The 13,833-nt window shown below is 40.9% G+C and overlaps 1 protein-coding gene across 2 annotated transcripts in view; it reads left to right on the forward strand.

Moving 5' to 3' along the window:
* Positions 1-13,833, forward strand: part of NBEAL1 (neurobeachin like 1) — a 144,283-nt gene that overhangs the window by 96,368 nt on the left and 34,082 nt on the right. For both annotated transcript variants that reach the window (XM_066576048.1, XM_066576049.1), the window contains 10 exons: positions 789-909; positions 3,520-3,668; positions 6,511-6,644; positions 6,795-6,896; positions 8,856-8,951; positions 9,091-9,215; positions 9,487-9,627; positions 10,712-10,842; positions 13,328-13,437; positions 13,529-13,646. In XM_066576048.1, coding sequence (XP_066432145.1) covers positions 789-909; positions 3,520-3,668; positions 6,511-6,644; positions 6,795-6,896; positions 8,856-8,951; positions 9,091-9,215; positions 9,487-9,627; positions 10,712-10,842; positions 13,328-13,437; positions 13,529-13,646 — 1,227 coding nt within the window. The remainder of the gene's footprint in view (positions 1-788; positions 910-3,519; positions 3,669-6,510; positions 6,645-6,794; positions 6,897-8,855; positions 8,952-9,090; positions 9,216-9,486; positions 9,628-10,711; positions 10,843-13,327; positions 13,438-13,528; positions 13,647-13,833) is intronic.

The following is a 13,833-nucleotide window of genomic DNA, read 5'->3' on the forward strand; positions in this document are numbered from 1 at the left end:
CGGAAGCCAAGCCCGCACCATGCACTGTGCGGCTATTAGATTCTACTGTTCATATTGACAGCAGCATTTTAAATGACCTGCCAGAGGGAGGGGGTTCTCTGTGTCTCCCTAACCCCTCTCCCCCACGAGACGAGTGCAATCTTCAGTCTGTTTGTCACTGCAACCTGGGGCCTTGTTGAAGGTCTCCATAGCTGCTATAGATGTTTGTATATTAGGCAGGTCTTAGTAGAATGCCTGTGTAGAATGCTTTCACAGCCATGTGCATGTAATGCAGTTGTGAAGTATATTAGTATATTTTAGAAATCAGCGAATATTTGTTTATTGCAAAAAATTAATAGAGGAGTTTGAAAAAGCAACAAATAAAACCAAAAATAATAAATGGTCCTTAAGGGGTTAACGTCACTTTATGATAGGTGGTGTTTGATAATGCAGTAGTGACTGTAGTACTAAATGACCATTATATGATCCTATCTCAAAAGCCAAGCAACACTGATACAGCGCTCAGTCTACTGGCACCTGCTAAAGATCTAGTTCCGACCATGAGTCCAAATTTCAGTGACCTCTTTATAAGACTGCGAAGTCTGTTTTACTGGTTATTTGACATCAATTATCATTATTTGATATTGGTGCACATGTAGCTTCTAACAGTCTGGGCGCCACGGATTTGGTAACAGTTATCTAGCCATCTACTAATTCCTATGTTCTTTGTGTTTTCAAGAATTGTGAGTTCAAGAGCAGAAGGACAATGGCAATGAATAATTCTGCATTAAATTGTCTCTTTTCTGCAGGTGTCCAACATGCCGAACTATCTAGTGAGTCACTACTGCTGGAAGCTGTAAAGCAAGTTAAAGTTAGTGACTTAGAAGATGATGGACTTGAGCTCCCTGAAGAGGATGCTACCGTTACAATGTATGTTCTTCTTCTAGCTTCTACATTTTGTAAGGATATTTACATCAGTTTTATCCCATTTCTACCCTTTGTTGCCTTCCACTTTTGGGAAAGACAAGGAAATAAATATTTGCTGATCCTCTAAATGAAGTCATCATAATAGTAGAAAAAAAGCATGGAGGGATTATCATGCCAAAACTGTTGTAAGCAAATAGCAAATTTTGGTGCAAGTATCGAAAAAAGTGGGTGAAACTTGTCGGTGGGGCGGGGGACGGGTTATGGCCACTCCGTTCCTTGACATGTGAGTGTAATGTCAGAAATTTGTGTAAGTTATACCAGAATTCCATTCCAGCTCATGGCTGAAGTTTATTTTTGTTTTATCGCATGAATGGCTCATGGTGCATCTATTGTATGTAGAGGCTTCTTCAAACATTAGGTGCCCCTGTTTTTCGTTGGAGATCATATGAAGACTGGCATATGCCTAAAATGCTGGTATTCATAGATTGCCCCCAGTATACATAAGAGAGCAAAAACAAAATCCAGAGTTAAATTAAGTACTTGAAGTTTCTTAAACATTTATATTAACCTTTTCCAGTCCAATGTCGGGCCTGCCCCGACATCATAATTTCCCTCCACAGCTCCGATCTCGGGGCAGGCCCGACACTGCAGTGCAGGAGTGGATCTGCACCCGATCGTCAGACACATCGGGTGCAGATGCATTCCTGCACTGGTCGTCATCGAGGACCCCCGAGGAGAAGGCAGAAAGGGTTTTTAACCCTTTCTGCCCACTCCTTTACACATTACATAGCGCTCAATTAGCGCTATGTAATGCATAGATTCCGGCCGGCGATCATGTGACCGCCGGTGTTACCTGACCCCCGGCGGTCACATGAACGCCGAGCCGGGAGCCTGCACCGTGGAAGGACCTGCTTACCTGACCGGCGTCTTGTGCATTCTCCTTCTGTCTCCCGACCCGGCGATCATGTGACCGCCAGGTGTCACCTGACCCCAGCGGTCACATGATCGCCGAGCCGGGAGGCAGAAGGAGAATGCGGAAGACGCCAGACAGGTAAGCAGGTCCCTTCCTGCACCCTCCTGAAATCTGTCAGTTCAGGAGGGTGCAGGGAAAATGTATTTTTTCTCACCCATTCTCCCAGCTCCAATTTATTTGGAGCTGGGGAGAATGGGTGAGAAAAAATAAATGGATTGGAAAGGGTTAAGTCTTACTGTATCTTTGTTATATCTCTATCTTCCCCCTCTGCTTATCCAAAGTGATAACACAGATGGCCATGTGTGAACTCACAAGACTGGGAAGCTAAATGTTTTATAAAGCGTTAGCATTAGAGATGAGCGAGCGTACTCGTTTCGGGTGTTTTGCACTCAAGCACCGCTTTTTCCGAGTAACTGACTACTCGGACGAAAAGATACGGGGGGCGCCGGGGGTGAGTGGGGGGTTGCAGAGGGGAGTTGTGGGGGGGGGGGGGGGGGGAGAGAGAGCTCCCCCCTGTTCCCCACTGCTACCCCCCCCCCGCCCCCGGCGCCCCCCTAATCTTTTCGCCCGAGTAGTCAGTTACTCGGAAAAAGCGGTGTTCGAGTGCAAAAACACCCGAACCGAGCACGCTCGCTCATCTCTAATTAGCATCATAAGGAACAATGTTTCTCAATTTGCATGCTCAACCCCCAGTGGGTTAGGATTTCCAGATTTCCCTTGCATTGCACTGTTATCATTTTATTATCAGAAATTAGCACAGGTGCTCTGCTTATAGGATATCCTCATAATCCTGACTTGTTTAGGATTGCTTAAAGAGGTTTTCCGGAGACTGGGCAAAATTTTAAAAAGTTCCCAAATGTTTCCACTTATTGCCATTATTCCAAATGTCCATCTAAATCATTAAACTGAACTCCAGTACCTTTTTCTTGCTGACCTGCGCCACCACTGCTTTCCAGACAGTTTCAGATTTTCGCATGATTTAAAATGGTTTCTGCTACTACAAAACTACCTTTCCACAATGCCCCACTGCCAGTTACTGAGGACATTCACAACTGTACAAACTGTCGTCCAGATAGAATTTGAAGGCGTTGAGCATATAAATTATAACCATTGGGTACGGATGGAGAACGAAGCAGGGGTAGACCACAGATAACGCCACATCTCTTCAGCTTTGTAAAACAAGTTAGAACGTTATGTTGCAGAATTACATATTGGTGCCCTATGAAGCCTGTAACTTTCACTTTGAGTCGCCGGAATACCTCTTTTAGAACTAGGATTAAGATACACTGATGCAGGACTTAGTCCTGGGTACTAGTTCACAAAAAGAATGCCATAAAGTTTTAAAAAGTAGAAAAAAAAATAGCCCAGTAATAAATACAGTAAAAAAAAACGTATTAGCGTAAAGTGCTCTCTGAGGACAAGGGTGCAAGCAGCGGGGAGGCGAGTAGTGTGGATTTTCTTTTTGTTGTGTGTTTAATTTTATTTACCTAAAATTAAGCTGTGATATGGTTCGGATAGGTGACACAGAGTTAAGTAAGGTATTGTTTAGAGACACTCACTCCCTGGTTTTCGCTGTGTCCCCCTCTCAAGTCCGTATGCCACACTGAATGTAACTGAAATAAAATATATTCTTATTAAAGAAATGACAAAGAAGAACAGAGTCAGAAGGAGAAAAGCGTTTTATCTGAGGACTGCGAGCTCATAACTGTAATGGATGTAATTTCTGGCCACTTGGAAGTTACCACTCAGCATATTTATTTCTATGATGGCAGCACTGAAAAAGAAGAAGGTAAAACTATTCTACGGTTTCATTTTAACAAATGAGCAAATTAGATTTTGGCCCTTTTCACATCTACACTAAAACCCCGGATGATGACAGCATTGTGCGCTATTTAGTATGGGAAAATTTGGACTGACCTGCCAGGGGCTACACAGACTCCATGATGGGGATTAAGGTCCTGCTCACGCAGTTTGGGTCCAGCATGTTCCTATAGGTCTGTTCCTATTCTTTCTGTTTGATTCTGAAGTTGGAGTTAAACAGAAATAAAAGTGCAGATGTGAAAGAGGCCTAAAAGTATGATCACACAAGATTTTAATAGGTAAATGTTTGAATGGTAGAAGTTATTGGTTTTGTGTGTAGTTTTAACTACTTAATGAAAAAAATGTAAAAGAAGTTATTTGCCATTTGCCCTTCTCACAGAACAGAAATAAAATGCCAACCATAAAATCAAGATTGTGACTTAGTAATGTACTACACATATAGCTGACACACATATTCTTAATCTTACTAAGTATCATATCTTTATTTTGAGTTGAAAATTATTTATTTCATCTCTCTTATTAGGAGTCAGAGCTCCATATTCTGTCTAAAGAGCTCAAAATGCAATGTACAGCCGTGTAGCCAAAATGGCCTGCTCATGAGACAGTGGTACTTGGGTTACAGGCATCTTTAAGATATCTTCAAGACATTAAATAATAAGAGCAGAGTGACTGCTCTAAAGTAGGGGCGTAACTAAGGGGGTGCAGAGGATGCGGTTGCACCCGAGTCCAGCAGCCTTAGGGGGTCCGTAAGGCCGCTCTTCTCCATATAAGGAACCCAGTACTATAAATAAAGCATTATAGTTGTGGACCCAGAAGCTCCAAATTACGCCTCTGGTCTAGAGAGTCTGTGCTGTAAACTCCCTTATCCGTTCTCTGAAGTAGACAAGTAATTAGCTATTTAGAAGTTATGCAGGTGGAACAGGATACCCCAGCGATGGCTCAAAAAAATTATGCAGCTGTTTTGTATATGCAAATAGCTGCATTGTTCTTGGCACTTTCAGCTGGTGTCACATGGAGAACTGCCAGTGGGATACCAGCTGAAAGAATACCATCAGCACCGCCCGCTGAGATCAACTGAGCAATGAACAAACAGTGCTCGATGGCCAAGTGTTTAGATGCAATGATTATCGCTCAAAAAACGGCTTTTGAGCGAAGTTTGGGCGATAATTGTTGTCTAATTGTGCCTTACCACATCTCCCCTTTTATGTAAATGAGTGATGGTTCCTAGGAGCAGAGGTTCTTTTTATTATTTTCCTATCTAATAAACCTTTCAGGCCTGACCATTTATAGCATAGCATTTTTTACAAAAATATTAACCCCTTCATGACACGGCCTATTTTGGGCTTAAGGATTCAACAATTTTTGGCGGATTTTCTTCTCCGTTTATCAAAAGCCATAACTTTTTTATTTTTCCGTCAACGCGGCCGTATGAGGGCTTGTTTTTTGCGTGGCGAACTGTAGTTCTTATCGATGCCAATTTTGGGTACATAGACTATATTGTAAAATTTTTTTATTTTTTTTTTTAAATGATAGCAGAGAGAGAAAACGCATCAATTCTGCCATAGATTTTTTTTATTTTTTTTTTACACCGTTAATCATGCAGCATAAATGAGACTTTCCATTTTTTCTGCGGGTCGGTACGGTTACAACGATACCAAAATTCTAACTTTTTTTTAGGTTTTCCCACGTTTCTGCAATAAAAACCCTTTTTTTTGGAAATCTTTTTTCTATTCTAAATTGCTGCATTCAAAGTCCTGTAACTTTTTTATTTTTTGATGTACGGAACTCTATGAGGGCTTATTTTTTGCGAGACGAGCTGTAGATTTTATTGGTACCATTTTGGCGTACATACGGCTTTTTTGATCACTTTTATTGCGTTTTTAGTGAGGCAAAATGCTAAAAATGAGCATTTTGCCCCAGTTTTTTAGCTGTTTTTTTCCGTGCACAGTCAAAAGCATGTGCAACTTATTGTACGCATCGTTACGGACGCGACAATACCAAATATGTGGGGTTTTATTTTTTTTTACCTTTTTTTATGCTAATCTGAGAAAAAGCATAAAAAATGGTTTTTTTACTCTTTTTTTTTACATTTTTTTTTAATTCATTTTTTAAATCTTTCTTTTTTTTACACTGTTTGTGTCCCTCTGAGGGACTTTAACACTGCCCTGATGATCGCTGTCATAAGGCATGGCAGAGCTACTGCTCTCCCATGCCTTATCGCTCATACAGCGATCTCAGGCATAGGCAATACAGGACGCCAGTGTCTGGCGTCCTGTTGCCATGGTGACAGGCCGGGCTCTCGCGATGACATCGCGAGTTCCGGCCGGAGACACAGAGGGAGCCGCGCACCCTCTGTGAACTCTTTCCCTGCCGCGATCTACTTAGATCGCGGCAGGGAAGGGGTTAACAGCGGGGGATGCATCTCCGATGCCCCCCCGCTGTTGCAGCGAGACGCCGGCTGTGACTGACAGCCGGCTCCCGCTGCGGGATAGCGCTGGATCATATGTGATCCCGCGCTATCTCCAGGACGTAAGTTTACGCCCTGTTGCGGGAAGTACCCCGCTCCCAGGACGTAAACTTACGCCCTGCAGCGGGAATGGGTTAATGCATCCTTTTCAATAAAAAGAACAAGTGCGATACATATTTTATATTTCTTTGTGTAATCAAAAATAAGAAAAAAAACGGATAGGAATTCAGTTTTTAAAATGACAATTACCAAGAGATATAGAATAGTTAAAGGTTAGTTACAGCTCACCTATGATTTATTACATTGCCAATACACCTGAAACCACTTGTACCTCTTCCTGCAGGCGTGGGATATGATTTCAAGTGGCTGCTTTCTCAAATAAGGGAGATTCACTTACGCCGCTATAACCTAAGGAGATCGGCTTTGGAGATATTTCTAGTTGACCAAACCAACTACTTTCTGAATTTCAAAAAGGAGGTAATAATTTGCTTTCATTTGGTTAAAATCATAAAAATTTGTTTCATATTAGTGGTAAAATTTACATTTACAGTAGATAAATTGAGCAGTCCAGATTTTATTTTTAAACCTGAAATAAATGTTCCTTTTTAATGTTCTCTGATCATTCAGGTCAGAAATAAAGTATACAGCCGCATTCTTTCTCTACGTCTTCCAAATTTATATGGAACCCGGTCACCACAGGAACAATTGAAAGCTTCAGGCCTTACAGAAGTAAGTGACATGATTGTACACAGTCGTAGAGTGCCTGCAAATTCATACGTTCTTGCCTGTGTTCGCTACAGAGTTTTACAATAAAACACTCACAGGGGCAAAAGGCATTCATGTCCCGGGTCCATGCTGTATGTAGTTTAGGCAGCATGAACCTGATGATAGAATTCCTCTAAGTAGCTTGGAGACAAAGAACCACTTATTTTTCTTTTTCTCTGATTGGACAGCATTGGCTATGGACGCCTATGTATACTTAGCTCATCGTTGACCTCTTCTGTATTCCTTGCGCACCATTAGCTTTGCCCCTAATAAAGTCCGTGAATACTGAGTGTGTCTGTGCTAGTGCTTGCCAATGTTAAGCACCATGGTCCTGGACCACCTTAGATGTTTGCTGGAAGCAGTCCTTTGAAATTGTTGTCCCAGAATGACAGAATGTTCTACAGTTTCCTTATATGGGTAATATTCCCAAGTGTTTGGACAAGATGATTCTTATTTTGGCAAAGACCAAGGGCGATCTCATATGGCAGCTAAACCAAGATACTATCTCAAGGGAAATCTCTTCCACCCACACCTCAAGTAGTATTAACCGCAGATGCATTCTCTCTAAGGTGGGAACTCCTTACCAAGCTCCATGTACCCCAAACAGGTGGTCTCAGGAAAGGGAGGAGGCTCTTGTCAAATATAAAAAATGAAAGCCTTCAGTTTTTCTCTTGATTTCCAAGCTCTTCTGCAGAAGACTACAGTAGTGGTCCAAATTCCATGGGACCTCTGTCCCAACTTTTCTCCCAGATTGTCAAAAAATGGGGAGTCCCAAGTATAGAAGTTCTAGCGTCCAAGGAAAATACCAAACTGCCCAGGTTCTGCTCTCTCAACTTATAATATTACCCGGTGTGTCTAGATGCTCCCATACTATTGATTACTATGGTCTTTCAGAAGATCATGGAGGAGAGGACGTCATTAATAACAGTAATCCTGTTCTGGCCCGAGAGGGCCCGGTTACCTCTCTTATTAGAACTTTCCAGGAGTACATTGTGGAAACTTCTTGATCTTCAGACACTCCTCAGTCAGAAGGGACTTATTTCACCCTTGTCTGACCAGATTCCCTCTGATGGAGACAGACAAGTTAAGTTTAAGGAATTTGGTTCTACCTAGCTCAGTAATTGATGCTATATTCTCCTCCGAAAAACACAGACCAAACAAAGTTTACCACCGAGTTTGGTCTGTATTCCACTGTCTGAATTTCAAATATCTTGCTTCTACCTCTATATCATCTACCCTCTTCTTTCTTCAGGAGGGTTTTTGAATAAGCCTCATTCTTGCTACCCTAGGAATGGTGTCACTCGAACGTTTTTGCATGCACAGCTTTTACGCAAATACGCAGTGAATAGAACTCATTGGTTTTAATTGGATCGTTTACATAAGTGTATTTTGCATGTGCATCTCGTTCATACAAAAAATATGCAGCATGAAAAGAGCACATATTAAACTAATTAACTTAATTGCCCAATTCAATGAATGGGAGCATGGTTGCATGTGTCTTTCTTCAAGCACTATAGGCTGGATATCTGTGTTGTAGTCTTCAGTTTTTGGCTTTCGGATACTCGAAGAAGCGTCTGCAAGGTTTCCCTTCCTAATCCCTTCCTCTGCTGCCTCAAGGATAACCAGGAAAATCAAAATTTGCTTACCTGAAAATGTATTTTATGGAGTCCAATGAAGGCACAACTCTCCCCCCTTTTAATGAGTTTAATAAATTGTATTGCTTAAAATGTACACAAGTGGTTCTTTGCCTCCAACGTATTTAAGAGCATTTATTGAAAGCGTATTAATTATGCTAATTCTTTTATTCTGTCCAATCAGGCAACATAGGAACTTAACCCTTCTTGTGTTGCCTTTGGACTCCAGAAAATAATACTCTTCAGGTAAGCTGAATTTTTGACTATTATCTTTTTTTGTTTTCTCTAGAAATGGGTGAATAGAGAGATTACAAATTTTGACTACCTCATTCAGCTGAATACAATAGCAGGAAGAACATACAATGATCTTGCACAGTACCCAGTGGTAAGTTACATATAGAACAATGTCCAGGACAGTATAACAGGTTATGGATTGTATTGTTTAAAACCTTTGCTGCTTTTATAAGATTACAGTATAAAATGGGCCAATAGCCTTTATAGCAAAACTGCGTTGTTTGTTTCAGTTTCCATGGGTGCTTCAAGATTACACATCTGAAGAGCTGGACCTGAACAACCCAGCTGTCTTTAGGGACCTATCCAAACCCATTGGAGTACTGAATGAAAAGCATGCTGCTGCTGTACGAGAAAAGTAAGCGACAGGAAAAACATTCTCGCAATGTTCTAGGTGTTCTATAATGATGATGATCCAAATTAATGTGAAAAGGACCTATGATGATGATCATTTACTACGATATACCCAGTCTGGAAAGGATCACAATCATGATATGGTTGCAAAAAAATTGCACTAGTATTGTGCTTATCTAAAACTTGTCTTTTACTTGCAAATTATGTGTTTTGTATAATTTAAGCATTTAAATTTTATTTAAATGGACAAAAGTTAACGAATGCATGAATTCTAGGTATGAAAACTTTGAAGATCCTTCTGGAAAGATTGACAGTTTCCACTATGGTACACACTATTCCAATGCTGCTGGTGTGATGCACTATCTCATTCGTGTCGAACCGTTCACTACCCTGCACATCCAGCTTCAGAGTGGAAGGTATATTTGAGACTAAGATGCCTGTTTAGGGCTAATTTCACATGGGCGAGTGCGATAACAGTCAATGAAACTCGGCCCAATATCGTGTTCGCCAGCATGTGATCTCCTTGAAGGCATCGCATCCGCTCTTGTTAAAAAAAACACAAAGGTGTTTCAGAATCTCGGTGTGTTTCTGATTGTTTTCAGTGGGAAACCTCACATCGCATTTGCATCCATCTTGCATGCTGTGCGTTGCTTTGCCGGCCCCAGTGAAAACAATGGGCGATGCAAGACATTCCGTGGGAACGTCCAAAGATAGGACATGCTGGAAAAATTCGCTCATGTGTATGACTTCATTCAAAAGAATGGGGTTCATATTCGTGCAAGATTTAACTGTTTACTACAGTAGGTCTATACGAAGACAGCAAAGGGCCCTGTGCAAGAACAATATATGGGCGCCTTGCTCTTAAATATTACAGTATACAACAACCTCCTTTTAGTAGTATCTGTCGCCAAAATGCCACTTCTCTGCATGATTACAGCTGTTATGTACTACGTACTATGTAATTGGAATTCTTCAGTAACTTACACTGGAGTTGCCCTGACTTTGAAATATATCCTATAGCAAGTTGACTCATGAATATTCATGAGATGTCGTTCAGCCCCATTTAAAGCAGCTGATTAGTCATTCATGTCACCTAAAATATTGGGGTAAGTCTCATTAGTCAGAGTCCTCACTGCAGCTCTAGCCTTCAGACTCATTCGGACACAAGATGATCTGTCAGACGTCTTTGTAAGTTAAAGGAACTGAAAAACAACAGGACAACACTGGAAAAAGAGAGATTATTTACCTGAATGTCTACGAGAGAATATATCACAAGCTGAGATAGATTACGCTTTAAAATTTGGTGATGGTAGAATTTATTCCTCTACCTAGTCAGAATTCTTCCAGTGATTGTGAGTTATGATATTCAGTAGCCTGGTACCAGTAGTTGGAGGCTGCTTCAGGATGACATTGGGGTGCTTGGATATACTGTTTTGCTTTTGTATAGAATAGAACCTCTGTAGATCATCATTAATTTCATCTTCTCATACTGTTGTGTAGATTTGACTGTGCAGATCGCCAGTTTCATTCCATTCCTGCCACTTGGCAAGCTCTTATGGATAATCCAAATGATGTGAAGGAACTAATTCCAGAGTTCTTCTATTTCCCAGAGTTCCTCGAAAACAAAAATGGTAAGAAAGACCACAAACATGAATTGGATGATTGCACATATTGACACAGTGCACCCAAGGCATCTTTATATTAATGTACTAAATTCATCAATTGGCACTTAGAAATATTACTTAATCTTAGTAAACATCAGCAGATTGTATTTGTAGATCCACATTTTGGAGAGCCTAATTTTCTTAAAATATGTTTCAACATCTAATTCAACAATACCACTTAAATCTTTTCTTATATGGCAATGTGCCTGACACCTTGCCACTGACGTATTTTCATTGCGTTCCCCGCGGCGATAATCCGGCCGCGGGGAACGCAGTGAAAGCTTTCCATAGCGTTCTATGGAAAGCGGTTCCACCTGTCCATGAGCGGAGAATCATTGCGATTCTCCTCTCATGGGCGGGAATTCGCAGCATGCTGCGAATTGCCGCCATTCTCCTCAGTCAGCCTATCTGTCAGATAGGCTGACAGCAGACATCTGTCTGCCGGCTCCTGCTCCTGGGCAGCAGCTCCCGCGGTGGAGATCTGCCGCAGGATACCGCAATGCCCGTGGATAGGCAGCCTTAACAATCTCTTTAAAAGAAAGCTTCACTTAAAGCCAAATACTCCTTTATGTTCTCTTCATTTGACATAATTAAGTGCCCAATTGAACTGCACCTCTTTCTCCTTCTTGCCACTGTCCAAAACCAAGTGACAACTTGTAACATGATTTAGGAGATCAAATGGAAGCAGAGAGGAACCTGAGATCTGATACAACAGTAATGTTGATATTTGTAGACATTTCTTTGGTTTACTTTGGGTGGATCTTTCCCATACTTTTTCCTAGTATATTTGCATTATTTACAGTACTGTGGGAGGGGAGCAATCCTTCTTAGTGTAAATATGGGCAGTGTTCTAATGTGATAATGTAAGTATAAATGGTGTTATAATTAGGAGTCCTCTATAAAATGTCAAGGAATACTTGTCAGAAGGCGGCCATAAACAATAGGCAAAACGTCAGCTGAACCCGATGATTTCAGTGGTACACACAAGTCTAAAGGACAGATATTTCAAGGAGCAATTGTCAAACGATAGCATAAAGCAATACATATACCATTAATAAATCTCTCCATAAGTCACAACTCGCAAACGCTCCAGTATAGTGTACTTTAACCCATTAAGGACCAGGCACTGTAAATTTACGGCGCCTGGTCCTGAGCTTTAAGCACCACCGATAGTAAAATTACTGAGGCACTTTAAGCATCCTGCTCTGCAATCAATTAGAGGCAGGATCGGTTGTCAGCTGTTAGTGACAGCTGATAACCCGGTGAAGAAGGCAGGAGGGGGGGTTAATCCTTTCTGCCTTTTCCTTTGCAGAGTACACAGCGCTCATTGAGCACTGTGTAGTGAAAGTGAGTCTTCCGCTCCGGGAGCCAGGGGATCATGTGACTACCGGGGTTCCCTGCTACAGCAGAGCTGGAGGGTCCTACTAGACCCTGATCAGCTCTGCCAGTGAGTATTGTCATTACAGGGGTTGTTTTCTCCTGTAACTGGGGGTTCTATGGATGCCCCAGCTACAGTGGGAAAGTGTTAAATTAAAAAAAAAGAAAAAAAAAAAAGGTCCCCCAGAGGTCTTACATGACGTCATTGGAGACATAGATAGTAAAAAACATTATTCCATACATCAGTAAAACAATATTACGGAAGTAAACAGCAATACATACATAAGAAAGAAAATAACACAAAGCCAACGCCAACAAAAACCGTCGCCGTATGCGCCCTATAAACCAAAACCATACATATTATATATCAAAACATCCGAAACAAATGGACCAGTTCCCATACTTTATTTTAGCATAAATATACTAAATAAAAAACATAACTATAAATGTTAAAAAAATCATTTTTTTTTTTAGCATTTTACCCCCCAATAAAACTAAAAAACAGAAAAAAAAGTCAGTCACAAAGATATTTAAAAAATCGGCCTATATGTCATGGAAAGAAAATGCAGTAAAAATAATTTTTGTAGCTAAAGGGAAAAAAAATAGGGCAGTAAGACCGCCACATGGGTAAAATCCCTAAAAAGTCTCTGGTCCTTAAGGGGTTAACAGAGTCAAAAACAAAGTCACCTACAACTGAACAACAGAGAGAGTGAAAAGTAAGGGAAGGGGGGAAAGACTGATATAAGTCCCGCAAACCCATAACCACAGCCACCTCGGATCAAATCATACATGGCTATAATAGATCTGATAGTAAATTTATTCTCAAGAGAGATAAGCCACCACCACAGGTTTGCATCGGCTTATTCCTGTCTCGCTGTTGAGAACACATGCATACTTTGCATGGTATCTGTATGGAGATATCAGGAGTAATAGCTATCGGCTCATTAGCCACCACTAACTAAAGTGTATGGCCACCTCTGGAAATAAACGCCATGTGTTCTGTAACTCATTACAAAGTGTGAACTCTTTATATTTTTATGAGTATTTCTATTCATGTTTGGTTTATTTATTGAAGGATTTGACTTGGGAAGGCTACAAATTTCCAAAGAGAGAGTAAATGATGTTATTCTTCCAAAATGGGCCCAAAGTCCTGAAGATTTCATCAGAAAGCACAGGAAGGCCTTGGTATGTGGTTTTGCATCTTGAAAGTTGTGACTTAATTGCTCAACTACGTTACTCAAAGTTGATACTTCTTACTTCTAACCACTATCACCAGGAGTCAGAATATGTGTCTGCCCACCTTCATGAATGGATAGATCTGATCTTCGGCTATAAGCAGAGAGGACCTGCAGCGGTGGAGGCACTCAATGTGTTCTATTACTGTAGCTATGAAGGTAGGAGTTTTATTCTTAGTGATAGTGCATTTACAGGATGATATCGCTGAAGAACACTTGTTGACTTCAATTTTAAGAGCCCTTTGCTAGATATGATATATAGAATAGTCAGCCTCTTCTACCTCTGAATAATGTAATAAAGCTGTAATACAACCATACTTAAATTAGTTCTTCTTAAGGGCTATAA

Source organism: Eleutherodactylus coqui, chromosome 8 (genome assembly GCF_035609145.1).
Source record: "Eleutherodactylus coqui strain aEleCoq1 chromosome 8, aEleCoq1.hap1, whole genome shotgun sequence".
In the NCBI taxonomy this organism is placed as follows: domain Eukaryota; kingdom Metazoa; phylum Chordata; class Amphibia; order Anura; family Eleutherodactylidae; genus Eleutherodactylus; species Eleutherodactylus coqui.